The 25,710-nt window shown below is 41.0% G+C and overlaps 5 protein-coding genes and 1 long non-coding RNA gene across 14 annotated transcripts; 4 read left to right on the top strand and 2 right to left on the bottom strand.

The window, feature by feature from the left end:
• The first annotated feature begins 1,081 nt into the window (after positions 1–1,081).
• Positions 1,082–3,819, top strand: LOC100678821 (serine/threonine-protein phosphatase 6 regulatory ankyrin repeat subunit C-like). 4 transcript variants are annotated; one of them, XM_008215196.1, is made up of 4 exons: positions 1,082–1,187; positions 1,667–1,744; positions 1,952–2,369; positions 2,432–3,819. In XM_008215196.1, the coding sequence occupies exons 3-4, from the start codon at positions 2,295–2,297 to the stop codon at positions 2,912–2,914; spliced, it is 558 nt and encodes a 185-aa protein (XP_008213418.1). In that variant the 5' UTR covers positions 1,082–1,187; positions 1,667–1,744; positions 1,952–2,294; the 3' UTR covers positions 2,915–3,819. The 4 variants fall into 4 exon arrangements, with proteins under 4 accessions (XP_008213418.1, XP_008213417.1, XP_032453721.1 ...); XM_008215195.3 differs by lacking the exon at positions 1,082–1,187 and adding an exon at positions 1,236–1,389; XM_032597830.1 differs by lacking the exon at positions 1,082–1,187 and adding an exon at positions 1,242–1,578.
• A 2,117-nt stretch (positions 3,820–5,936) lies between these two features.
• Positions 5,937–8,512, top strand: LOC116416772. Its single transcript, XM_031926341.1, has 2 exons — positions 5,937–6,825; positions 6,888–8,512. Exons 1-2 carry the CDS (start codon positions 5,937–5,939, stop codon positions 8,510–8,512), a joined length of 2,514 nt encoding a protein of 837 aa, XP_031782201.1.
• Positions 8,513–10,015: 1,503 nt separating this feature from the next.
• Positions 10,016–12,976, top strand: LOC103317404. Of its 2 annotated transcripts, none has more exons than XM_008215192.4 (7): positions 10,016–10,240; positions 10,322–10,504; positions 10,585–10,870; positions 10,936–11,246; positions 11,330–11,448; positions 11,518–11,713; positions 11,812–12,976. In XM_008215192.4, the coding sequence occupies exons 2-7, from the start codon at positions 10,364–10,366 to the stop codon at positions 11,986–11,988; spliced, it is 1,230 nt and encodes a 409-aa protein (XP_008213414.1). In that variant the 5' UTR covers positions 10,016–10,240; positions 10,322–10,363; the 3' UTR covers positions 11,989–12,976. The 2 variants fall into 2 exon arrangements, with proteins under 2 accessions (XP_008213414.1, XP_008213415.1); XM_008215193.4 differs by having other exon boundaries at positions 10,585–10,849.
• On the bottom strand, positions 12,218–22,315 carry LOC100120793 (CD151 antigen). 5 transcript variants are annotated; one of them, XM_008215189.4, is made up of 7 exons: positions 18,357–18,441; positions 18,181–18,220; positions 15,230–15,454; positions 14,952–15,143; positions 14,644–14,817; positions 14,355–14,516; positions 12,218–14,279 (listed from the first exon to the last, which is right to left on the bottom strand). In XM_008215189.4, exons 3-7 carry the CDS (start codon positions 15,347–15,349, stop codon positions 14,133–14,135), a joined length of 795 nt encoding a protein of 264 aa, XP_008213411.1. In that variant the 5' UTR covers positions 15,350–15,454; positions 18,181–18,220; positions 18,357–18,441; the 3' UTR covers positions 12,218–14,132. The 5 variants fall into 5 exon arrangements, with proteins under 5 accessions (XP_008213411.1, XP_016839846.1, XP_001604395.1 ...); XM_016984357.3 differs by having other exon boundaries at positions 18,181–18,217; positions 18,357–18,435; XM_001604345.6 differs by lacking the exons at positions 18,181–18,220; positions 18,357–18,441 and adding an exon at positions 21,916–22,315.
• A 109-nt stretch (positions 22,316–22,424) lies between these two features.
• Positions 22,425–25,710, top strand: LOC116416824. The gene is made up of 2 exons (XR_004227161.2): positions 22,425–22,670; positions 24,728–25,710. It is a non-coding gene; the product is annotated as an uncharacterized LOC116416824 (long non-coding RNA).
• LOC103317436 (skin secretory protein xP2) lies at positions 23,253–25,425 on the bottom strand. Its single transcript, XM_016984361.3, has 4 exons — positions 25,261–25,425; positions 24,696–24,842; positions 23,845–24,090; positions 23,253–23,735 (listed from the first exon to the last, which is right to left on the bottom strand). The coding sequence occupies exons 1-4, from the start codon at positions 25,295–25,297 to the stop codon at positions 23,725–23,727; spliced, it is 441 nt and encodes a 146-aa protein (XP_016839850.1). The 5' UTR covers positions 25,298–25,425; the 3' UTR covers positions 23,253–23,724.

Here is a 25,710-nt window from a genome sequence, read left to right on the forward strand (position 1 = left end):
TATTATTATTATTATTTGATATTTACTTTTTCGTCGCGTAATACCAGACAAAATTCTGTCGAGACTTTGCTCCATTCAGCTATTCCCATTGTATGTTTTAATATATTAAGCTAAATATTAATACGTAATATGTAATAATTTATCATTTCCAAGTATTTATAGTTTAATAAATAATATTTAAAATTATTCACATACGTTTTTAATCGCATTAATCAATAAATATACTTACCTTAGTGTGTATTTTTAGAGATTATTTCATTACGTTTCAATAGAGTTTGAAAAACGTTCTAGAAACGTTTCTAAAACGTAGATAAATCTATCTTTTAAGATTAAAGCACATAATTCGCGACATTTAACAAACATTGGATGAACGTTGCACAAACGTTGTAGAACATGTTTCAGAAACGTTTCTGAAACGATGAGAAACTTGGAAATCAACGTTATATAGTTTCAAATGAAACGTTGTAGAAACGTTTCTCAAACGTTTTGTGCTATCTGGGATAATATTAATACATGCATTTCTGCGATGTACCCAGATATAGCTAAAGAGCTAATTTGTTATTTAGTATGAATTGTAAAAAACCTATTCTCGAATACTTTCAGAGCTATCTATAGGATCAATGTTTGTTTACTGTTCTCAAATCCCTCTACTCTAATATACTGCAATCACTAATAATGCTAACTAATCGCTTCCCCGCAAATTGTGTTGCCTCTTTTGAGGGATATAAGTAAGTGTTAGTGCCAAGTCACATTTCTCCGCGCCGCTTCAACTTTTTGGCTTTCTACATTCATTGCAAATTTCAAATGATCATCTCTGCTTTTTCTTCTTTATACATTCATCAGTTATTTCGATTTTTCTTAATTTTTGTTCTAATAGATTGTTTATGAAAATGTTTTTCAAGGCATACTTATTATAAAAACTAAAATGTATAAAACAATATAAAATAACACGTCTCGTATGATTGAATTTTTTGTTTGTATATATTATGTAGAAACTGGAAATATTGTCCCATATCTGGCTTACACTCAAAAAGCTATCCTAAGCTATTTTCTTTCAAATAGAGCTAACTTCTGTTTGTTCACATCACGTTAATTTCTCGAGTATACGAATTCAGACAGTTCAAATCTCGCGCGCGCATCACGCTATATACCATTTACGCAATTGAATCAGCTGATCAGCTCTATAGGTAATGAAAAGACCCGCCGACGGGATAGCTGATACCTACATTACCTACCAACTTACGCAGAAAATACAGACTTCTACTTGAACACTTGGACGGAGTTGAACCTTTTATTTTGTTGAATTTGTTGATGGATGTTGCTTCTACTTGGACTGAGCCTCAAATCCCCAGACAAACTTAACGAATATAAACTTGGTATAGAAGGACGGTCAGTATTGGCGCCGGGGTCCCATTTTGAAATACACGTAGAGCCATACTACACTATAGCTGTCCCCCAAGACTGCATTGGAAAGACCTATAACACACTATACCTGTCCCCCAAATTTTCGACCCTTCAATTTAACCAGTGACCGTTCTTCTATACCAAGTCTATATTCGTTGTTTTAAGCTTATTGTGGTGAATTTCGCTTAAAAAAATTAGTATATTTTTTAGTATAAATAAGTGTACGAAGGTTATCTGAAACTTGTGTTTTTATAACTTATAGATTCAAAATAAACAAATGCAAGGGAAATTTTTTTAATTTTAAAAATCAAACATGGCTTTGGATTTGGATAGTTCAAATGTAAGTAATATACTTTATTGTTTAAGATAATATCTTTTTATTAGTTTTTGCTATGTGTTAAAGAAATTTGTGGTCCCAAGATCTCAATGTCAATTTTCGGTTTAATATGGACCTCATTTAGCTTGTTTATTATCTATACATTTAAACTACAAACTCTTTCAAATACTCGGGTTGATGATTATTATTACAACAATCTTATTATTCCAGCCATTGCACAAAGCTTTATTGTTCGATGACCACAGTTCACTGCAGCGTTTATTAGAGGGAGTCAATGTTGTTGAGTATCGTGAGGAAGATGATTCTACGTTGCTCCATCTGGCAGCATGTGCTTTCAATGCATGTTTCATGAAATACTTAATTGAAGCTGGATGTGACGTGAATGCTAGAAATGATAATCAAGATGTTCCTCTACACGCTATTATGAGATTTGGTAAAGGATCTATGGAGACCTGCGCACCAATTGTTAAGTTACTTACACAAGCTGGTGCTGAGATGGATTTGAAAAATTCATTAGGCCAAGATGCACTAAATCTTTGCATCGGCGGAATTGATGACGGATGATTTTTATGATGATCTTGTGACTGCCAAAATTTTATTAGATGCTGGTGCTAATGTAAACATTAAGGTAATAATAAGTTTATTGTAATAGTGATTTTAAAAAAAAAACTAATTTTCTGTATATTTTAGGACAATTCTAATTTTAATGATACACCTCTACATAAAGCAGCATACAGATTAGAAAGTAAAACTGTGGATCTGTTACTTAGTTATGAAGCTGATGTCAATTTGCAAAATTGTTATGGAGATACAGCTCTACATAAAGTTGCACGTACAGGACAAATGACGTATGGTGATGAGGATGATAAACATTCCAAACAACTTTGTATTTTGCAGTCACTATTGAAGAAAGGAGCAGATGTAAATATTGAAAACCAAAAAGAACAAACCCCGTTTCATTATTTGCTTGAAACAGGAAATAAAGAAGCCATCGAGCTTTTGATTACACACGGAGCTAATTTGACTAAAGAAGATTACAAAGACAGAGGACCACTGTTATTTGCTGCAGTAAATTCAGATGCCAGTGTTATGAAATTATTAATAGACAAAGGTTGTAATATAGAAGAACGAGATATTTTTGATCGCACACCTCTGCATCGCGCTATCAAATAGCAAATTTTGGTGGTCTACGTCTAATGCAGAGCTTTTAGTTGATTCATTAATAGATTTAGGGGCCGATGTTAATGCTCTTGTTCTTAATCATAAAATGGTACTTGACATCGTTGAATATTCTGCAACAGATGAATCAAGATACTTTGTCATAAAACTTTTTGCAAAATTAAAATTTTTGGGTATTGAGGTAGATGATTCACAAATAGAAGATATTGAAAATGATGAAGATCGTTTTATAGAATATTACGAAAAATGTTCAAGCGAATTGTCAACAATACAGAATTTCACTTTTTATGGTACAACTCCGATTTTGCCTATTTTTAAAAATAATCAAACAATTTTGAAAAATTACATTAAAAATCCAAACTTAACATCAGCATTTAATTCGATTAATTTTTCTGAGCTCTTTCCGATTTATGGGAATCGTATGAAAAATATATTTGCAATAGAAGGAAATAGACATGAGTTGCGGACAGATGCATTCAATACTCTAAGCAAAAGTTTGCCAAGTAGAATAAGTACAGTAGTTATAGTACAAGAAATCATGAACTATCTAGATGATAAGGCATTAGTGGGACTTATGAAGCCCTTTAATAAGTACTATATTGATTCACATACTAAATACGTAAATTTATCTAGTCGTTTTGAAATTCCTGTAGCAATGTAACTTCTTACCATTTTGTCAAACGGACTAGCTTCCGAATTCAATTATTAAGTCGAATAATTTGCATCAGAAACTCCAGAATGATTAAGAGCATGTATCTTATACAAGAAATAAGCATACATGTAAACCTTTTGTAATAGCATAATGTACAATTTTGTATTTTATTATAACAAATTTTAAATATGTATAAAATCAATTACATAATGTATAATAAAGATTAATAAATATTTTTAGTAATAAATTGAAATTGGTTCATTACCTCCTCTTATCGTTGGACACTACTCTATATAGCTTACTGTATAAAATACAAGTATTAACAATAAATCAAAACATTTAGTATTACTGCATCGTCAATCAATCATAACTACAAACTAAACTATTGAAATAAAATGAATTTAACAGGTAATGTTTTAAGCCAAATAAATTAGTTTATGCTTATGATAAAATTCGTACAATCGTACATATTCTCGCACATAACTTTTAAAATATTTTATAACAAGTGAAAAGACAAATAAGTAACAGCAGTAAATAACCTTTATTAAGAAATATATGTATTTGAATTTTTGGAAAAAACAAACTTGGAACAGGAAAATTGAATACCGAAAGCAGTTTAATAGAGGATGTAGAACATTTGAATTTAGAAAAATCTGCTCTCTCCTCCTCACCTTCCAAAACGCTTTCCCGGACATCAGTTTCCCCGGGATCGGTGCAGGCCTTCTCTTCGTAATAAGAACAGAGGAAATTAGGTATTTTTAATGTTAAGTAACTTCCCCTAAAACGGGGTTAGAACACGGCGCTTGGCCTGCTTCAAGCCATGCTTATTTTAATATTGGTCGACCTCTGGTTGGACGGAATAAAACTGCTACGAGGGACGACACACACAACACATACATATGAATAAATTAAACAGCTCGACAGGACAAATAAATAAATAAATAAGGACGACACACATGGACATCGCCACACTGTGGGGCCTAGGTGTTATGGCCCCACTATTTCCGGTACTGCCGAATGCCCGACACATGTTCCACGTAGATGTCCCGGGACCAGCGAATTGTGTCACTAACCATGAGCCTCCTCATCAGTATCGCATAATAACGACTAATGCTGAGGAGGCTCAGGACCCGTTCAATTCGCGGGTCCCACGCGCCGAGGGCGCCCACTACAAAGGCCTCCACCGTTACGGTGTAACCGCTGTCCGTGAGTTGCCTGGCCAAAGGTGTATATTTGGCAATCTTGGCCTCACGAACGCCGTCGAACGCCTCGAGGCGGTTTTCGAACGGCACGGCTACATCGACGATGGTGACGCGGCGGTTGACACATGCGGGAGAGTTTCCAGGTCTGACCCGCATCTGCGACATCTCTTGTCCATCCCTCGTTGCCACCGTTTGGCAGCATTGAGGGGGAGAACGTCGAGACGGGCGCGGTGGATAAAGCGCCAGTCGCAGAAGCGAGTGAAGCTGCCACTCCGGAGGAAGTGGTTGGATTGTCCGCTCCTCCGGGTAACCTCAAAGACCTTGCCTTGATCTTTTTTGGCAAGGAGACTCTCCGCATAGTGCCGATTCAGGCAGCGCCGCAGACTCGTGGTGACAAGATGTTTTGTCTGCGGCGAGACTCTTGTTCCGGGGGCATGTGGATCCCCACAGGCCATCAGGAGTACTTCTCCCTCCTGACACCAACTCCAGCGCAGCCCGAGTTTGGTCTTAATTCTCAGGGCCGAGCTCCCAACCTTGATTGCTTCTCGGCCTATTGGCTAAGATCAAAGTGTAGTAGGTGGAGGCCTTTGTAGTGGGCGCCCTCGGCGCGTGGGACCCGCGAATTGAACGGGTCCTGAGCCTCCTCAGCATTAGTCGTTATTATGCGATACTGATGAGGAGACTCATGGTTAGTGACACAATTCGCTGGTCCCGGGACATCTACGTGGAACATGTGTCGGGCATTCGGCAGTACCGGAAATAGTGGGGCCATAACACCTAGGCCCCACAGTGTGGCGATGTCCATGTGTGTCGTCCTTATTTATTTATTTATTTGTCCTGTCGAGCTGTTTAAGTTATTCATATGTATGTGTTGTGTGTGTCGTCCCTCGTAGCAGTTTTATTCCGTCCAACCAGAGGTCGACCAATATTAAAATAAGCATGGCTTGAAGCAGGCCAAGCGCCGTGTTCTAACCCCGTTTTAGGGGAAGTTACTTAACATTAAAAATACCATTCCTTCGTACGGGTTTTCGTGCCGGCATAGCCGGGTGGGAGACTCGCGCGGGGGAGATCATATCTCACCACCATCTTCGAGTTTTTTGCTGCACCTGATCCGGGCTAACTGGCTGAGAAGTTAAATGTATTACTGTTAATTTATGTACTCATGGAGCAACAACCACACACCAAAGCGATCCGGGAGGGGGCCTTCATCGTGATACTCCTCCCGCAAAGTGACGACGAGACACTTGGCTGTCTGCTCTGCGTGGGACGCGGACGGTACTCCGGCAAGACGCGGGTTGAGTGTCTCAATAGACATGTCAAAGAGGTGCACCCAGACCTAACCACCACCTTTAGGTGCTGGGGGTGCGGGTTCGCGGCTCCCGGGGATAAGAAATATCCCCGGAAGATCGTGACCCAGCACTGCGCCACCTGCGTCCCCGAGGTTTCGTCCGCGCCCTCAGGCAGAGTAGACGGAGAGAGGAGAGTTAACACCCGCCGTCGGTTGGGTATTGCCGCGGCAACCGAGGCCACTCCCGTGAGACGTACTCGTCGTAACGGTCTGGCCTCACCTCCAGTCGAGCAGAACATCAGCCAAAGCGCGGCTCCTCCGGAACCCGCAAGGGTACCACAACATCCGGAGATAGTTGCGCTGGGAGAGTCAGCGGATGACGAAGTATTTCGATCTCCGGTGAACTCTCCCCCAAGAGACTGGAGGGCTGCGGCGCCCCAACAGGCGGCTTCCTCCTCTCCTCTGGCAGTGTCCGGTATCACTGCTGCAACCCCGTCCAACACCACCAGGACAGGGAATGGCTCGGCAAACTCCATCCTAGCCGAGCACCCGATACCTACACCTCCGCCAACCAACACCACGGAGGCGAGTGGTCGTGCCGACATACCCCGTTCTGGGCGGACTCCGCCGCCCGGTCAACAAGCCGCCCGTAGAAGGGCTCCCACGACAGAACAACGTCGCATTGTGGGACTCCTGGAGGCGGCCACTGGTCGGGAGCAACTTGAGGAGGCAACGTCTCTACCGAACATCCAAGAAGCGGGCAGTACAGAAGATTTTGGCAGGTCCAAATATGAACTGCCAAATTCGACAAGAATACCATCACAGCCGACTTTGTGGAGCTGGCTGCCCGCAGAGACGGTGGAGAGGATTGGCCCGATGTCTTCGATCGGGAAGAGCCCACGGCGGCGAGCGGCGAGGCCCTTTGTACCCCTATTACAAGGGAGGAAGTGTTTCGACGGCTCAAGGGGAGGAACAACACCTCACCTGGGCCGGACGGAATCACTTACAGGGACCTCGCCAAGGCCGATCCAGGGGCCCATGTACTCGCCGCCCTCTATAACAGCATTTGGCGCATTGAGGCGACGCCTGCCTTGTGGGGGGTGTCCAATACCACCCTTATATACAAGAAAGGCGACGCCATGGACATCTCCAACTGGAGACCGATCTCCTTGGGAGATACGGTCCCTAAGCTATTTGCCGCGATCCTGGCCTATAGAATCAAAAGGTGGGCAGTGGCCAACGGGCGCTACAGTGCCTACCAGAAGGGCTTCTTGGAGTTCGAGGGATGCTATGAACATAACTTCGTGCTCCAGGAGGCCATTCGGGAGGCAAAAGGCGGGAGAAAGGAGTTGGTGGTGGCCTGGCTGGACTTAGCCAGTGCCTTTACATCCGTGCCCCACTCCTCAATCCTGCAGGCGCTCGAGGGACATGGCCTACCAAGCAAAGCGAGAAATATTATCTCCTCGCTCTACACAGGCATGACCACCCGCTTCCACACGGCGGAGGGACCCACCGACCCTATTCTCATCCAGTCGGGGGTCAGACAGGGTTGCCCATTAAGCCCCGGCGTGTTCAACCTTACCCTGGAAGTTGTCCTACGGGAAATACAACGGACGGGGGAGGGCTACACGATCGAGGGCAGGCGTATTTCCCATCTCGCCTACGCCGATGATGTCGCGATCCTGGCTGACTCCCCGGCTGGAATGAGGAGGCTGCTTTTTGCAGCAGAACGGGGAGCTCGGGCGGTCGGCCTCACCTTCAACCCAGCGAAGTGCGCTACACTGCACATAGCGGGACGAGGGGAGGAGGCAGTTAGACCGACTGAGTTCTCCGTTCAAGGGACACCTGTCCGTGCCCTTGCTTCCGGGGAGGCCTACGAACATCTTGGCATCCCCACAGGCTACCAAGTCAGACAGACCCCAATCAACACCTTGCGGGATCTTCTTGCTGACATCGGCTCCATCGACCGGTCCTTACTGGCGCCCTGGCAGAAGCTGGATGCAGTGGGAACTTTCCTACTGCCCCGGCTTGATTTCATCATGCAGGGCGCCCATATCGACAAAGGCTTCTTGACCGAGGCGGACAAGATCATTAAAAAAGCTGCAAAATCTTGGCTAAGCCTTCCTCAGCGAGCGAGCGCGGAGCTCGTGTTTCTACCTCCCTCGCAAGGGGGAGGGGGTTTGCTCCCGCTCGCGGACCTCTATGATCTGCTCACGGTCGCTCACAGCTATAAAATGCTGTACTCGAGCGATGTCACCGTGAGCACCATAGCGGGATCCACACTGAGGAGGACCGTTTCGGAGAGGCTTAAAAAGCGGGCGTCTAACATCGATATCGCCCGCTTCCTCTCCGGAGATCTTGATCTGCCCCGGTCGACGAGCCCGTCGACATTCTGGACCAAGGTTCGGAGCGCGGCCCTGAGAATTAAGACCAAACGGGCTGCGCTGTAGCTGGTGTCAGGAAGAAGAAGTACTCCTGATGGCCTGTGGGGATCCACATGCCCCCGGAACAAGAGTTTCGCCGCAGACAAAATATCTTATCACCACGAGTCTGCGGCGCTGCCTGAATCGGCACTATGCGGAGAGTCTCCTTGCCAAAAAAAGATCAAGGCAAGGTCTTTGAGGTTACCCGGAGGAGCGGACAATCCAACCACTTCCTCCGGAGTGGCAGCTTCATTCGCTTCTGCGACTGGCGCTTTATCCACCGTGCCCGTCTTGACGTTCTCCCCCTCAATGCTGCCAAACGGTGGCAACGAGGGATGGACAAGAGATGTCGCAGATGCGGGTCAGACCTGGAGACTCTCCCACAGAAGGCTGATAAGATGGTAGTTACACTCTCATCTTAGCCAGTAAGCTGCTGAGATAGTTCATCTCAGTTACCATCGGCTGCTGAGATGGCTGATCAATTCTCATCTCAGCCACCAAACTGCTGAGATGGCATTAACATTTTTATTTTAGCCAGTAGGCTGCTAAGATATCAGACTGCTAAGATGCCAGTTACACTATTATCTTAGCCAATAGCTGCTGAGATAGCAGACTGCTAAGATGTCAGTTATACTCTTATCTTAGCCAATAGACTGCTGAGATAGCAGACTGCTAAGATGCCAGTTATACTCTTATCTTATTTACTATCGGCTCCTGAGATAACAGTCACACTCTTATCTTAGCCAGTAGGCTGATAAGATGGCAGTAACACTCTCATATTAGTTATATTCTCATCTTAGCCACTAGACTGCTGAGATAGTTCATCTCAGCTACTATCGGCTGCTGAGATGGCTGATCAATTCTCATCTTAGCCACTAGACTGCTGAGATAGTTCATCTCAGCTCCTATCAGCTGCTGAGAGGACAGTTACACTCTCATATTAGCCAGTAGGCTAATAAGATGGCAGTTACATTCTCATCTTAGGTACTAGACTGCTAAGATGGCAATTACATTCTCATTTCAGCCAGTAGTCTGCTAAGATAGCAGACTGCTAAGATGCCAGTTATACTCTTATCGTAGCTACTATCAGCTGCTGAGATGACAGTTACACTCTCATATTAGCCAGAAGGCTGGTAAGATGGCAGTTACATTCTCACTAGGCTCTTAGCCACTAGGCTGCTGAGATGGCTGATCCATTTTCATCTTAGCCACTCGACGGCTGAGATGGCAATTACATTCTCGTTTTAGACAGTAGACTGCAAAGATGTCAGTTACTCTGGTATCTTAGCCACTCTTATTTTAGCCCGTAGGCTGCTGAGGTGGCAGTTACACTATCATCTTAGCTACTATCAGCTGCTAAGATGACAGTTACATTCTCATCTTAGCTTTGGATGCTGAAATGACAGTGATACCCTCATCTGAGGCACTATCGGCTGCTGAGATGACAGATATACTCTTATTTTAGCCATTAGGGTACGCTGAGATGAATATTACACTTTTATCTTAACAACTATATCCGACCCTCATCTTAGCCACCTGTTCGATCATTTAGCTCAATGGAAATGAGGTTTAGTCGTATGTTGTCACAATGAAACTCAAGCGTTGCTAAGGACGCATTCGTTGCTATCGATACCATACAGTGAGTCAGTGTATACAGTTGGAGCTTGTACTAAAACATTACAGTAGCCATAATTAGTTATTTTATTTGCACTTTATTTTTATTTTAGTTAAGTCATACATTGACAAATTCTATAGGTAACAGGTTTTGTCTTCCATTTGAATGTCGGTCACTTGTGTACCTATGACTTAACCTACTTGTTTATTACGCGTTTTTAGAAATTGCATTAAAAACTAATTTTTTGGACACTACAGCATAAAATGCCATCTAAAAGGGGATCAAAAAACCAAAGTGCAATACGAAGATCTCGACATGTAGAAAGCGAGACCAACGATGGTGATGAAGTTTCAAGTCAAAGCTCGACCGGTGATAATGAAGGTCGCTCTCGTGAATCTTCTAGAGTAAGTTTAATTCTCTTACTTATTGTATATCATGATACTTATTATTTTAATATAATAAGCATCTTCAACAAATTTTATAGGTAGAACGAGTTATCTCAGCTTCATCTAAAAAGAAGCGGCGAAAAAATGACGATAACGAAAATTATTATTCCTATGAGCGGCAGAAGAAAGAAATACGAAGAAAAAAAGACGGAGAATCGTCATACGAAAGTTACGATTATGAAGAAGAGGATATTTCAGTGCGTAAGCACAATAAGAAACATCGTAAACCCGAGAGAGTAAATAATTCCTCTAACGGTAGTATTGACAACAGTAGTGCATCGATAAATAAAAAGGCCCAGAAAAGTAAGAGACGCTCTAAGCAAGGCAAGTTAAATATTATAATACAACACAAAAAATTTCGATTTAAAACATTTTCTTTCACATCACAGAAAAATCAGACGAATTGCCGATCGCTGAAATTCTGAAAAAAGCTCAAGAACAACAACGCACGAAATACGAGGATCCTGTGCCTCTGCCAAAACTCACAACGGATACCATTTACGTGCAGGGAAGAAACGGTTTCAATCCCGTAAAAATTATTAGTAATAGCAAGAACAACCGACAAAGTTCGAACATGCCACATCCTTCATCACGATCTAGGCCAATCAGAATCGCAGTAATTTTTCAACAGATTTGGCGCGCAATTGGCTCTATTTGCCAGGGTTTACTTGGAGGAATCGCTTTGTTACATTTGATTCTTGTAAGATCATTCTTGGAATCGTACTAAAGGTTTATGTCGCCGAAAATAAGCAATATTTAATAATTGCCATTACCACTTTGCAGATAAAAACTTACTTCAACAACACCGAAGAGTTTATAAATAATTACTCGACATTTTCGCAGATACACACGAGCATATTTTCATTTCTGATGGCTGTAGCTATAATTGGAACTTTTGACAAGTAAACATTTAGTAACATAAATAAATGTAGAATATTACGAGACGTTATTAAATGGTAGAAACTTTTCAGATTTGATTTGGGTCATGTCAGTAAGAATCATTGGTTGGCAATTTTCAAGAAACGCTTTAAATCAATTCTTGCGATACCGTTATACATAACTGCATTTGTCCTTCACCAGATGACTGCAAAAGTCGATGATAAACTGATGCTAGTTCACTATAACTCTAGCAACATCACTTATCATCATCCAGTAGATATTTTCAACGTTAGTATTTAAATATTTTGCATAATATATAGCAAAAGATGAAAAATCTATGACTAAAGACACAAAATTATACGTTGCTTTTACTTATCTTAATATAGGAGACCGTTGACTTTATGCCTGAGGAGATAAAAATGTGGAATAAATTGACGTTGTCGAAGGATATTATAGCCGTACTGGGTTGGGTCTTCACCTCAGTCGACAATCAGAAGGATATGTTTTTAAGACATCTTGAAGAAATGAATAGTTATGCAGAAAACGTGAATATGCCAACGTAACAAATCAATTTTTCAATTTATTAGTTGATACTAATGTCCGTTAATTATATAATGAACAACAGGTGATAATGTTGTTCGAAAATGTACATATGTGTCTGTAAATATTTTATGTACAATAAAACTTGATCGATTTATCACACAAATCAACATTTATGTTGAACGTGTACTGGATTCTTTAAATGATGAAATCGTACATGAAATGTACTTGTTAATTGAAAAAGTAAGAATATATAATAAAAATGTATCTTTATTTCTTACAATCAAATAATTTGATTCTCTTTTTGCATAATAATTTCGCTAATTTACACGTTTATATTTTTAATATACCAAAACTATTGTCTAATTACAGAATAAGACATGCATAGTCTTGATGATCATACCATTAATATATTTCAATATATTTGTTTACTATTATTTCAATACTGACAATAAGAATTTTAATTCTAATACTTTTTTACGTCGAATTATTCATTATATATATATATATACGTTTTTACTAAAGTTAGTAGATTTTTAATAATTATGAAGGCACAGTATACAGTTCACCAAAGCTTTTAACTTTGTTACTCTACATTTATAATTGTTTTATTTTGTAAAGAGATACTTTTTCGCTTGCTCATTTGGTATTAAAAATTAGTCAGGTAAAAGTATAAGAAAATTTGTTGGCATAATTATCGACATTTGAACAAAGATTCGTATTAATAGATGATTTGGAATTAAAAAAATTCATAGTCATAAATTGGTAAAAAAAATTTAATAAGTAAACAATGTATCACTCTCGTAGAACACTCAAGTTTTCTTAATTCGTTTTTAAATATACTCCAGGTACACAAAATCGATAGATATTCTTTATTTTTGTAAATTTACCCTTACATTGACTAGTGTGCGTTTCTCGTAATAACTTTGAACTTTTCATTGAATGCATGTACTGCTAGAACAACTGTAATGTATACAGAGTTTACATCTAGTTTCATATACTTCCTATTTTTTTGGGTAACAAAAAGTCTCCACAAATATTGTACATTCAGCATTAATAACTTTTTCGTCGTTATCCTTCTCTCAAAAACTTCATATTTATGAAATATCAAATTTATGAAATTTCTAATTCCTTATGATTATATGCAACCGTGATGTTATCTCTATACAAAAGTATAAATGTACTGTGAATGTCTTTGTGCATTGAAAATGCCGTACACACAGCTACTTTGAGAAATTTATTTTTTGACACGTTCACTTTGTAAAGTCAGACTATTTCTTCAAAGTATTTTATTGTGCTATCGTTATACGTTCGCACTTCGTGTTGTAGCGAGATTGAAAAATTAGCTATAGCACTAGTAGAGAAGCATAAACTTGGCAGTATTAGTATATTTTGCAAAACAAAGATTCCCGCACGGGCTTTGATACAAGAGACAATTTACAAAATGCAAGATAGAAAGCCATTTATGCAGTTTATCTGTATATACATTGTGTTTTATGTATTCTTTAGAAAATATTTGACAGACGTCTTTTCATCCTGCTATAAAATGCAATTATGCTTTTTAAGTATACCTTTGAATACAGTTTGTACCAGTTGTGATTATGATAAATTTTGATAAGATATTATCATTATGCTGGAAATTTGCATTTTAATGGAAAAACTACTATATAGTATATATAAGCGATTTTCGAAGTTTTACAAGATTCTTTTTTTATAACATGATCCGTGAATAATTAATGTTCGTTCTTCTTATATTCTACTTCGAGATAGATTTTGCTAAACCTTAAAAATAAATTTGACTGAATAAATACATAAATAAAATTCTTTAAATTTTTTCTTAAATAATCGGTAACGTAGCTACTTTTCTCTCTACTTTTTATACCCGCAATAATAAAAAGTATAATATTGCTTAAACGGTAAGAACATCGCAATATCGCAAAATCAGTATCGTTCGGCGCTAACTTGCCAACACTGTTACATTCGATGTTGTTGCATTGCGCTTGCTCGATCGATGTCATGAATATATCAATCGATCAATCGTCGCACTATGCTCATTCGAGAAGCACGACGACGCGTACTCTTTTCGGACATTCTATCAAACAGAATGTTGATAGTAATGACACTAGGAATATTCGTAGTTGTTGTTCGCCTCTACGTAAAGCAAACCTCAGTCGTCGAAGTCGTGCCTGAGTTTGATGTAGAGACAGGAGCCAAGAATGATACCAAAGACCTCGAGTACCGAAAGTCCAAGACCCACCGCTCCCAAAATTATCAAATGGTCCTTTGTCGTCTCCAGGAACTTGTAGATGCAGCCCTGTGCATAAAAGTTACTCGTGACTCACATGGACGTGGTTTATTGTATAGAATAATTCGAACAATGACTACGTACCGTGTACTGGATATTCGAAGGATGATCACGTTTGCCACAAAGGAAACTCGGTGTCTTACAGCAACTATCAGGTACTAGATTTCCATTCTTCTGCACTTCCTCGTCTTTGAACCACTCGCTCTGCAGCCAGTCCTCGAATCTAATAGCACCACAGCATTTGAACTACGATAGAAGAAAAAAATGCATGAATTTCCTGCGTAACGATAAACATTCATTTCGAAAATATTTTTATCTCGGTTTTTCTTCCTGTGTTCGGGCACGTAACAGAGGTACATGCAAAAAAGCTTACTTCTTTCTGCATTTGGTCGATAGCGGCCGTTTCTCTGGACTTCAAAGAATACGTCTCTAGGAAAGTGCGATTCAGGTTTATTCGAAGTTCTGGTCCGACTTGCTCTTCGTACAGACGAGCCAGAACTCCGACTCCGGCTTCCAGTACGAGTACTCCCATCACGACGAAAATGTACTGCAACAAACGCGGCATTTTATTCATCCCACATGCATAAAGGCTTATTACGGTGCTCGCATAACGCGAGTAATAGAATATCGCTACTGTATATAAACGCACTGCGTTAAATGCAATGTGAGCGAGATACTTACGACGAGTATGACGCATCTGTTTTCAGACGTAACGCCTCCACAGCCAAGCCAACTTCCAATAATTGCTAGAGCGCCGGCGACGATAAGAGCGTAGGCCAATATCGGGTAAATCGAGGTTGCCATTAGCGATATGTAGCTGTGCTTCGCCACCACTGTCCAGATACCGATTCCGCCTACCACCAGACCGGAAAGCTGAAACATATCAATCGTGAGCTTTCGTCGATGCGATTCTCTTGCATAATGACAATTATCTCGTCATTGATGTTTACGGAACTTACGAACAACACCACGTTGTAAATGTGAAGGACATATTTGAGAAAATTGACAGAGCAACAGCCGTCATCTCGAGTTCGTATTCTGGTATTGGTACCGGGCAGTCTCTCTGTGCCTTTGGCCATCTTCCCGGTGTCTGTCTGATGTGGCTCCGGCTGCTGAGGTGACAACTGCTAACCGTGCAGGGACTTCCTCTTGCTGCCGTACCACGTTGTCACCTTACCATAACTCTGAAGGCAAGACGAATAAAAGTTGTTATAATATCCTCGTATTTTATTTAAATTATATATCGGGTCGATAAAACAGTTCCAGGGAACTTAGACATTAACTTAGAACTTGGAACTTAAAAATGTTAACTTTATATGGAACGTCGGGTATTGGCCACTTTTAATTACCAATTTTAACGGCGGTCTCACCCCCTCAATCTCGCGCATCATTGACGCAGTGCAGTGTAACAATTTGCAGCGTCACGTTCTAGAGCCCAACAGCGAGTATACATGCGAGTATACACACATAGCCGGAGAAGGGGCATATCCTCATTTATTCAATGCTCTATTCCCAACGACCAATTTGCCAATCGAGCCAATCATCCGATCTCATTAACCTTGCTGGTCTATTCAACAGCACAAATTCTCCACTGCCGGTACTACTCTCATTGGACGGTTCCTGCGCTGATGCTCTACAACGAGCTTATGCGCACGCAGTTGTGCCGCTTGTGAAAAAAATGCGAAACTATTTATTTGATTGCCCCTCGTGTAACATGCCTGTTCCTTTCAACTAGCTTATTATTATTCTCCTCGTTTTTTCGTATCTTGAGAAGCTTCCTCTATACTAATCGGTGTCCTCCTTGATAAAGTGCGTTAATTACGCTGCGTATCAAACGCTTTAATTTAGATGTACTGACGAGAATTTTTCCGAAAGTGCTATATAAATTGTTACGCAAGCGGCGCGCGCGGAAAGGATATTATCCCAATGAGTGGGATGTCTGAGCGAAGCTAGGGTGACAATCAAATTAGTCGAGATCACCTGAGCGTATACGATATAACGTTTCTTTTTTTTAAACAGCATTTTTGCGAACCATCTTTGCTCAAACACAAAATACTCGCGACCCTTGATGTATGGCGTGATTATTATAATGGAGAAATTATGCTGCGAAATGACCATTAGCAACAGCACAGCGTGCAAATTACAGCGCAATAGTTCGCTCACTCTCCGCAACTGCAATTTAGGCACTCCCTGCACTGCCCTGCGGTACACAGTAGTAAAACGAAACTAGCCGAGAGCATTAATTTATGCACTAATAGTGTCAACGGTAATGAGGACGTTATAAGAGCGTGAGACATGGTTTAAAAGATACCTCGCACGACCTGTTTAATTGTATTATTGTGTTATGATAAAAAATTATCGATCTTTTTAGGAAACAAAATTGAACAATTTTTCTGCATACTAATAGTTATAATTTACTGTTTACCGCGTTTTTCAGACGTATGCTTGCAGCTCCGAACAATGATTACGACACGACGTTTTGTTTTGCGAATTTAAGAAGCTTCATTATACTGGTACACTTGTAATGCAGCACACGTCGCAGTGTACGTACGCGGGTTTCCGCATCCATATAACATCATAAGAGTGCACGATGTGTTAGCGAGAAAGGGTGTATATAGGTAACCATGCCGGTAGACAGGTAGATCCAGTGACAGTATAAAACAGAGTACGATTCCGCGTGCAAATTTGTTATTTTTTTCGTTACGGAACAATATTATACCGCTTTACAGCTTACAACGTTTATCAATTAAGGTATTAAGTGTAATTTCGAATCACTTTACATAAGTGTCCCACGGTGTGATGTAAAAATAATTGCATTCCGTCGCGCACGCGCTTTGGTGGGAATTTTAATTTTGTCTGCGGGGATAAATATTTCAACGATAAAACGAGTGCATGCGTACACGAGCATAGTTGCGAGCAGATGCTTTCGTGTGTGCATACACCCACACACGCGCATAGCCATACGTCTTTGCTGCGCGTATGAACGCGAGCTGATGGAGTTTATCCATATGTGCAGTTGTGTAAACGATACCTATAGTTTTGAGTTCTGTCCTGTTATTGTTGCACATGCAGCGCAATTGAATTTTTCGCGTTTAAATGCTCTTGATGGCTAGATTGTGTAAACCTTGGTTCATATTAACCTTCCTATTGTTTTTACAACTATATACACCGAAGGTAATTTTTATCATCGATAGTTATATACCCAGTATAATTATAGGAACAGATTGGTACGCGGCAACAAATCGATTTAAAATATCTCCACGCGATGTATTAAAATTGTATTTATACGTTTTTAATTCAATTATGATAATGCGCGCGTGTGTCGATAAATTCCAATAATGCTCCTTTTCATTACGTCACTCCTATCCTGACCACCCGTGCATTCAAAACAACACGCAACATCGTACAAAATAGAACGGCACCCCGTCGTCATGCCTTGGGTTCCCCAGTCTAATAAATCTTTATTATGCATTGAGAATGTATTCTGGGATACACACGCACTGAACGGTCGATTTTTAATTTGCCTTTTCTCATGTTTGGTCAATCAATTTTTAAAAATAGCTCTCCCAAAATAAGTCAAATTGTCAGCAGAGAGAAAACTTTCTAAAATTTTATTCCAACGAATATCTCGCGAGAATTTTATGATTCGAACGAAATCGGTAAACATCAAGTAAACTCATGACTGTTTGCTATTTCTAGTCTCACCATTGTTCGGATGACATTCCCAAACAAGCGTATTTTTAGAATCCCAGTGGAAACAGGCAATAGTTTGAATCATCGTTTTGAAAATAACGCTTTCAGCGGAATGTATCAAAATTCAAGGCGTACCCGCACAGACTAAAATTAAGTAATCGTGTACGTAACTCTCCTGTATCCATTAGTACAATGAAGCAACAGTTTTTTAACTCACCCCGAATCACGGCCCCGACAATCAGTCTCGAGAACAGCTACTGTCGAGAGAATCAAAAAGAGAAAAAGACGATTTAAAGCCACTTCAATAAAAACGCGCAGAGCACAATTGGATTAATTCGTACACGAGAGAGAGAGAGAGAGAGAGAGAGAGAGAGAGAACGATTGTGAACGCACCTTAAAAAACGCCTCCAGCAGCGGAGGAGAATGAACGAACACTTTAGCTTCTCAAAGCTGAATAAACGAGAGAGTCGTCTAGCTTATAGCAAGCGGCTCGCCCCACGCCATCCGCTTCGGCGATCGGCGCAATTGCAGCGGCAGCATTTTGTACGTCACCAGCGTCATGCTGGTAAAATTGGACGCGATGCTCTCTACAGCCGCGAGAGCTGTATGCAAAAACGTCTCGAGCTCTATGCTGGACCGAACTACGGTATAATATAAAGTGTTTTATAATGAGTGTGTATATAGCTAGTGAGTTGTTTGGCTTTTCGGCTTTCAATGAACATAACGCGCAAATAAAAATAGCCGCACAGCTCGATCGTGAGAAAGGTATATTTTCAGAGCAATTTTCAGAGAAGCTATTGACCCAAATTCTAGTACCTAAATATGTTAAAGACGTGTTATAGGTGGGAGCTGCTGCTGCTGAGTGTTTGGCAAAATTCCTGAAGCATGATTTATTTAATCTCGACAATTTAAAAAAACCTAAGTATATGAGTCGTCGCAAGGCAAAAAGGAATAACCAATCGTCGCGTGTAAAATTTGAAAGTTGACGTTCCCGCCCTTTTTACCTTCTCTTTGTCTCTCTACAGCTGCTCTGATGGTCTGACGCGCAAGCGGCGAGAGGGCTTTGCGCCGTAAGACGACGAAAGGAGATCAAAGCTACACTCTCGAAGACTACCGCGTCGTTTGCAGGGTCTTGTGTAAATTTACCCAATGAAGATTACCTTTTTCATGCACCTCGTACATCTAACCCGTATAAGTATACCTATGTACAAGGTACCTACGCGTCACTTTACTTTATAGAGGCTTTAGCTATATGAGAGTTATTTGAGGCCATGGAAAGGTGGAAGTAACTCTCGATTCGTACAAGATTGTTTATTTTAGGTCGAAGCATAGTTTTCCTTACAAAACATAATTGGTGTCCGATTACATCCTCTTCTTAACCATAGGAAAAGCGCCCCTGGCTACTCAAAGGTGACAAGAGAAGAAAGAAAAATACCGAAGCGCGGGAATAAAAAGCAAAGATAAAGTACGTTAAATTGACACGCTGAGCAATTTTCTTATTAACCTAAAAAAACCTATTATCCCGCGCTAGAGTCATCATAGAGATAAACGAATCTGATCAAGTTATACCGGCGCTGCTGACAATAATACTCTCTTACTAAACTGTTTTCTCTCTCCACGTCCCATTTCTCTCTCTTTCTTTCCTCGTCTGCTCTTTCTCCTTCTTTAATGCGCCGCATTGATGAATCAATAATCAACCGTTTAACTAATCGCGCGCGCTGTCATAAAGGCTTCTCTCTCGCTCATATATTTATAAATAACGAATAACTTTTCTTATCTCTCACGGCGCAATTTATTTTCGAATCATATTCGCTATAAATATTAATGATCGTAGGATACACCCGAACATAATTGTATATGACCACCGACGAATGCTACTTTCATAAATATTTATGGCCGCTAATGAGACGATGAACGCTTGCGATATCGTATAGCAAATTTTTGACACGAAGAAGCAACTTGTTGCGTCGCATTATTATTAAACGAACAAGCAACGAACGTACTCGCAACAACAATGAGTAAAAAAAGGGAGACAACAACGAAGCGTAGAATCATCTTAACAGCCATCCTCTACACGAGTCCTGTTATCCCCGACACACTTAAGGCAGTCCATCTTGAAGAAAATTATTACTCACTCGCAAACAAAAAATCCTCGTCCAAATAAGATTTGAACGCAAAGATCCAAAGTGAAGGCGCGCAGATTTCTGCACTTGCCCGAGCGCGCGCGGGACTTTTAAAGTGAAAGTTAGCGAAAGAGTCGAGCGCGCAGTGGTAATCGCGCAGGGGCTCGTTAAGGGCTTCTGAATAAGGAGTGTTTTAATTGGTGGTCGTCGTCGGCGGCGGCATACAACAAATGCCCCGCTATAATCGAAGCAAAAGCCGCTTTATATATTCCGCAGTTGAGGGCTCGCAAAGCGCGAGAGAGGCGGATTCACGCTCTCGCGTGTGTGTACACAGGATTTCACGGGGCAGGATGCAAGACACAAAAGTCCTTATTTGGCAAGCATCCTGTCCCTCCCCCTCAGCCTCTCTCTCCTGCAAATAAAAGCTTAGGAGCCTGTCGAAAAGACGTATTTTATTTTTGGTAAATATAAATCTCGAGAGCTGGAATACTCTCTTTCTTTCTTCCGCCGCTTATGCGCGCGTCCGATTTTTAAGGAGGCATAATGCTGATTTACGCTTATTTTTTTCCGCGCTCGCTGCAGTTATGCGCGGAATTAAACGTATGAAAGTACGAGAGAGAAATTGGCTCGAGAGTATCCGTAAACATGTCGCGCACAAGCCAAAAGAGTGTGCTTGATAAGCGGTACCGTTTGTGCCGTGTATATGCTTGAAGATTATACGTACATTTACCAGCGGTTTTTTGCTGCGGTTTCTAGAAAAAGTGCGCTGTGGAAAGTTTTACTGCGTATACTGACAACTTTTCGAATTAGTTAAGTTTGAACAATATTTCGAAATGCGTAAAAATTTTACTAATATATTCCTGAATATGCCTTTGTTTCTTAAGTATATGCTTATAGATACGAGAAGGAGAGCCTTGCCTAAAATGGGCATGTTTCTGAAGATGAAAGTGCTCGATCATCGATCGATAATTTTAATATTGTATTTCAGTGCCTTGTCTGGCTTATTCTTTTCCATGACTATACTTGATTGAGTTGTTATTGCGTACTTAATTTTGATAGCTTATTCTGTTGACTTTTTTGTCTTTCTTCGCTCACTGATTGACTCCCAATCGAAGCGTTCAATTAGAAAGTTTTCGCGTATATCCTCAGAGCGAACTCGAGCTCTCTAAGTCCGGCTTAACCGCGCACTAGATCAAGTGATCCTGCAGTTATTGATAAACGCCAATTATCGCCTACAGTGCGCTGTGAGAAACGGTACTTTATTTAAATTTGCTAAGTAAATACGCGCGACTAGTTCTGCTCAGTCAGTAAAGACAGAGCTACGAAACATGTTAAAAAAAAAGAGTCAAGTAAATTAGTTTTAAATAAACAAATTAAAAATACAACTATTCTCTCTAAAATAACGAAAGACCCTTTAAGAAAATAAAAATAAAAGAAAGATTCCACACAGAGAGCTAAGCGATAACCGGTCGATCCACGCCTAGGTATACGCCCTCGGTACGCTCTCTCGAAGGTGAGAAATTTTTGTAAACTGCACGAAAGTCTAAGTTTACGTGCGCAGCGCTATAGGTAGGCGTACAGGTACCTATATACATAAGAAAGCGCCATAGCAGGAATTGTGTGCGGCGTAGTCGTGAGCTGCTGCGGCGGCGGCGGCAGCGTTATATACCGGACGTCAAAACCGGTATGACCGAGAGAGCGAGCGCGCGGGCGTGCGAGGGCGTCGAGCTAAGAAAACTAATGCCCGTAGCTATAGCTATACCTTCGCACTGCACACCTCCGAGAGAAAGAGATGCTGCGCGCGTTGTCAAGGAGGAAGAAACACTCACCCGCTCCGCTGAATATAACACGATAGTCACTGTACGCGCGCGCGCGCGCGCGAGATAATTCCTCTTCTTCTCTCCTCGCTTGCTGTACGTATGTATATAAGCTGATGTGTGTAGGTAGTCGTGCGCGCGCGCTGTATATTTGCGCGCGGAAAATGTGCAGAGAGATTATGCGTCGCTTTAACCTAATTTTTCGCACTGGCAGCGAGACGGTTTATTCTCTTGCTCGTGACACCGTCATCGCACGGTAGATCGAACACCGTGAATACACGTCGAATCACTGGTCGCTGTTATTGTTGTTGTCGGCGGTGTTGTTTGCGCGATTTAACCGAGAGGAGGAAGAAGCGACTGGCGCGAAGCGACCTTCGCGATTGCCGGCACGAAACTGAAGGCGTGCGCCAGCTAATAAAACGCGCAAAGGTCGAGAGAGCTGTCGAGCAAGAGGGAGAGGTCCGGAGTGCAGCGGCCGCAGAGGAGAGTAAGAGAGAGATAGAGAGACTAGACCCCCCTCTACTCTGCTACTCTCTTGGGAACTTCTCCCACTCCGTTGCATAGCCGCCGCAGCCGCCGCTTTGCTGCTCGACGCTGTACTGCACGATGTGTACATTATACTCACGATGCAGATTGCTGCTGCAGATCCTTCCGACTCTGACGAACACGTCTTGTGGAGAGTGTCTTCGTCCGGTGTATAGTATGTATGCCCGCTTATGTATAGATGGGTCTTTTAGTCGGCTTTAACGAGAGTCCACGAAGATAAGGTATATTGATGGTTTCTTTCTCTTTCTCATATTTTTAATGGACGAACTTTTCCGTTGCTGTGGTTTAATATTGTCAAAGATTGACAATGTTGAATCTCAACCTTTTTTTATATGCGGAAGAAGTTGTAATGCCAGATCGATGAATACTGCAATATTGTCAAAGTTTGACAAAACTAAACGTTGTAATTTCTGACGATCTCTCTGTGATCAATTCGGTCTCTAATAGCCGTTTCCTAATTTTCTGCACAATACCGTTCGTGGCAAAAGTAACCGTGTCGAAAACCCACAGTCCCAGGATTATCGCAGCACAACGAAACCAATAAAGCCATCTCCCATAGGAGGCATGGGTACTTAATCCCTCGTCCCGCTGTAGGTATTTACTTCTGCTCAGAAAATACTTTTATTATGAATGCAATAAAACGACTCTTGCTCTCGGCACTGTAGCTCTTAAACCTCGTATTTGTTTAACACATTTATTGCTCATTTTTAAGAACCCAGGTTTAAAATTGTCAAAGTTTGACAAATTTTGAAGTTATTGCGGTTATCTCTATAAAATAACACAACGAAATCACTCGCGGGAAATGAGATTCAGTCGGTTTGTTTTTATTTTTCAACATTTTAATAAATAAACATTAATTACAGTGAACTTTTGATGTGAGAGCGCATGTATAAATGAACAGATCGATGAATGTTTCGAAACAGTCGAGAATTTTCACATAAGAAGGAATAATCGTATAAATAGTGTATACATAATTTGGCGTTGCAAATTATAAACGTACAGAGTAAAAAGGAATCCAGCCACATAAAATTTGAAAACAAATCCTCCAGATTACGCAGACGTATTATAATAATATATAAAATTTCAAATTTTTATTCTCCCCATAAATTTGTTGATTAAATTTCATCCATGTGTATATTGTAATAAATAAATCGATGCGTGCCTGTATGGTTTCCTCAGCTCGAATGAATGTCGACAATTGCCGAGCCGAGACAAGTATGATAAACGGTGCGTGTGTGTATACAATATACGAGAGTGAGAGTCATCGGACGAGGATTACGCAGCAGCTGCGGACAGAGTATAAAAATAGATATATCAAACGTTCGAGATAGTACACATCACGTCCTTATCTATGTAGCGTAGAGCCACGTGTTTTTTATGTTCCAACGAACTCACCTTCGACGACCGGCGCAGCCTCTGGCGCCGGTGCATCGGCGGCGGCAGCCGGCTCGCCCTCCGTTGGCGCGGCTGCAGCTTCCGCTGGAGCAGCCTCGCCACCTTCGGTCGGTGCTGCGGCTTCGCCTCCTTCCGCCGGCGCTGCCTCGCCACCCTCGGCTGGTGCGGCGGCTTCGCCTCCTTCCGCTGGCGCTTCACCTTCGGCCGGTGGTGCCGCTGCTGCCTCGTCGGCGGGTGGCGCTGCAGCTGCAATTTCACGGTTGTACTCGTGTAGATAAGGATCGTGCGCGTGGTTTGGGAATGTGGAAAGTATCGATCGATTTTCTGTAGCCGTTGACTTTTTACGGCTGTCGATTACGCGTCGAACTGTATAGGCATCTTTTTATTTTTCCAATTATATAAAGTGGGCACGGCTTAATCACGTTTTTCTTGGTATATGTGGTTAAAATATTTACGCAATTCGAATCGCGAACCCGATTGTACGAAAAAATTTAACCATGTAATGGTTGACTTGGCGGACTTGCGATAATTAACTGCTGCCAATTTCCTGATGCAATCAAATTAGAAGATTGACAGACATAAAACTATATACATTTACTCGCGGTGTAAATATATCTTTGAAAGTGCACTTGCAAACGCGAGAAATGCGTGATGGAATGATTGCCACTCGTGGAATGTAGGAAGGCAAAAAGAAGCTTCGTGTCCCGACATAAAAATAGCGCGCAAAGGCGCTGCTTGAAGTGTTGAAAAAACTGTTCGCGCAAATCTCGTATAATGATGTGATATTATTTTGAATATCTATACGATGAATGATTTTAACTAATAACTACGAACAATTGCGATCTACTTACATGGATTTAAAATAAAGTAAATCTTGTTACAGAGCTCTACATCGACTTCTGTGACTTCTCCTGCTCCTGTAGCGTCTGTCGTTTCCATCGCCTTAAGTTTCGAGAGAAGTAAGTTGAGTACATTCAATGGATTTGGTGGTGGTGGTTCTAAAAATATAAATTAATTTAATTATGCTGTACGATAAGTGATGAACAGTACGAAAAATTATTGAAAACCTTTGATGACAATCAATCAAACATCAAGAATTATTTGGAAGGTAAAAATACGCTATAACGTGTAAAATTGATTGGCAGTATAGTATAGGCATAATAATATGAAATATCCAACAATGCTTAAAAAATTTAGTTTAAATAAAGAAATCGCTGTAATAAAGCACGATTAAATAATTCTCAATCATCAACAAATAGGTGAATTTATGGTGTACAAAAAATGTAATGAGAACATTAAAATATAATTGTGTTATAATAATATTTAAAACATAGATAAAATTTGTTACTACCATAAAATACAACATAAATACATAAAAATATGTTAAAATTAAAGACAGGGTATAGGTTGACTTACGGTTATCCTTTTCAAGAGGTGGCAGTGTGATAGTCATTTTGATAATGTGATTGCGAAGAGAGCGCTTTCAAAAATATAATAGAAATTGATAAATTATCTCTGAGCACAAACACCCTTTTTCAAGCTCCACCTTATCCGTTGGATCTCTCGCGCGAGAATGAGCTTGAGCGCACGTAGCCTGAACAATTAAGTTGTGCAATGATGCCAGTGACGTAATGATGATGATGTAATTAGCTCAGAGAAATGGTAGGGTTGAACGCTCAATATGGTAGGAGTAAATTAAGCGAAATAGAATTTCAAAGATGACCTCTGAACCGAGGTTGCTGACCGCGAGCTTTAAGGCTTAAATTATCCACGCAGAGCAATTATAGAGCGTATCGATAGAAATAAAAAAGTGATCTAGTCTTGTACAAATAAAAATTTCAAGTGTTTGTTTTGCGCTTCACATAA

Source organism: Nasonia vitripennis, chromosome 3, assembly GCF_009193385.2.
Source record: "Nasonia vitripennis strain AsymCx chromosome 3, Nvit_psr_1.1, whole genome shotgun sequence".
NCBI classification, from domain to species: Eukaryota; Metazoa; Arthropoda; class Insecta; order Hymenoptera; family Pteromalidae; genus Nasonia; species Nasonia vitripennis.

Excerpts from the sequence above, each read along its gene's own strand:
- LOC100678821 (XM_008215196.1), top strand. The coding sequence starts at position 2,295 with ATGACGGATGATTTTTATGATGATCTTGTGACTGCCAAAATTTTATTA. Across the intron at positions 2,370-2,431 it reads GTGCTAATGTAAACATTAAG|GACAATTCTAATTTTAATGA; the intron begins GTAATAATAAGT and ends TGTATATTTTAG.
- LOC116416772 (XM_031926341.1), top strand. The coding sequence starts at position 5,937 with ATGGAGCAACAACCACACACCAAAGCGATCCGGGAGGGGGCCTTCATC. Across the intron at positions 6,826-6,887 it reads GAACATCCAAGAAGCGGGCA|CCGACTTTGTGGAGCTGGCT; the intron begins GTACAGAAGATT and ends ATACCATCACAG.
- LOC103317404 (XM_008215192.4), top strand. The coding sequence starts at position 10,364 with ATGCCATCTAAAAGGGGATCAAAAAACCAAAGTGCAATACGAAGATCT. Across the intron at positions 10,505-10,584 it reads GCTCTCGTGAATCTTCTAGA|GTAGAACGAGTTATCTCAGC; the intron begins GTAAGTTTAATT and ends CAAATTTTATAG. Across the intron at positions 11,714-11,811 it reads ATCCAGTAGATATTTTCAAC|GAGACCGTTGACTTTATGCC; the intron begins GTTAGTATTTAA and ends ATCTTAATATAG.
- LOC100120793 (XM_001604345.6), bottom strand. The coding sequence starts at position 15,349 with ATGGCCAAAGGCACAGAGAGACTGCCCGGTACCAATACCAGAATACGA. Across the intron at positions 14,818-14,951 it reads ACAGATGCGTCATACTCGTC|TACATTTTCGTCGTGATGGG; the intron begins GTAAGTATCTCG and ends CGTTTGTTGCAG. Across the intron at positions 14,280-14,354 it reads CTTCGAATATCCAGTACACG|GGCTGCATCTACAAGTTCCT; the intron begins GTACGTAGTCAT and ends TTTTATGCACAG.
- LOC103317436 (XM_016984361.3), bottom strand. The coding sequence starts at position 25,297 with ATGACTATCACACTGCCACCTCTTGAAAAGGATAACC. Across the intron at positions 24,843-25,260 it reads ACCTCTTGAAAAGGATAACC|AACCACCACCACCAAATCCA; the intron begins GTAAGTCAACCT and ends TTATATTTTTAG. Across the intron at positions 24,091-24,695 it reads TTACTTTATTTTAAATCCAT|CTGCAGCGCCACCCGCCGAC; the intron begins GTAAGTAGATCG and ends GTGAAATTGCAG.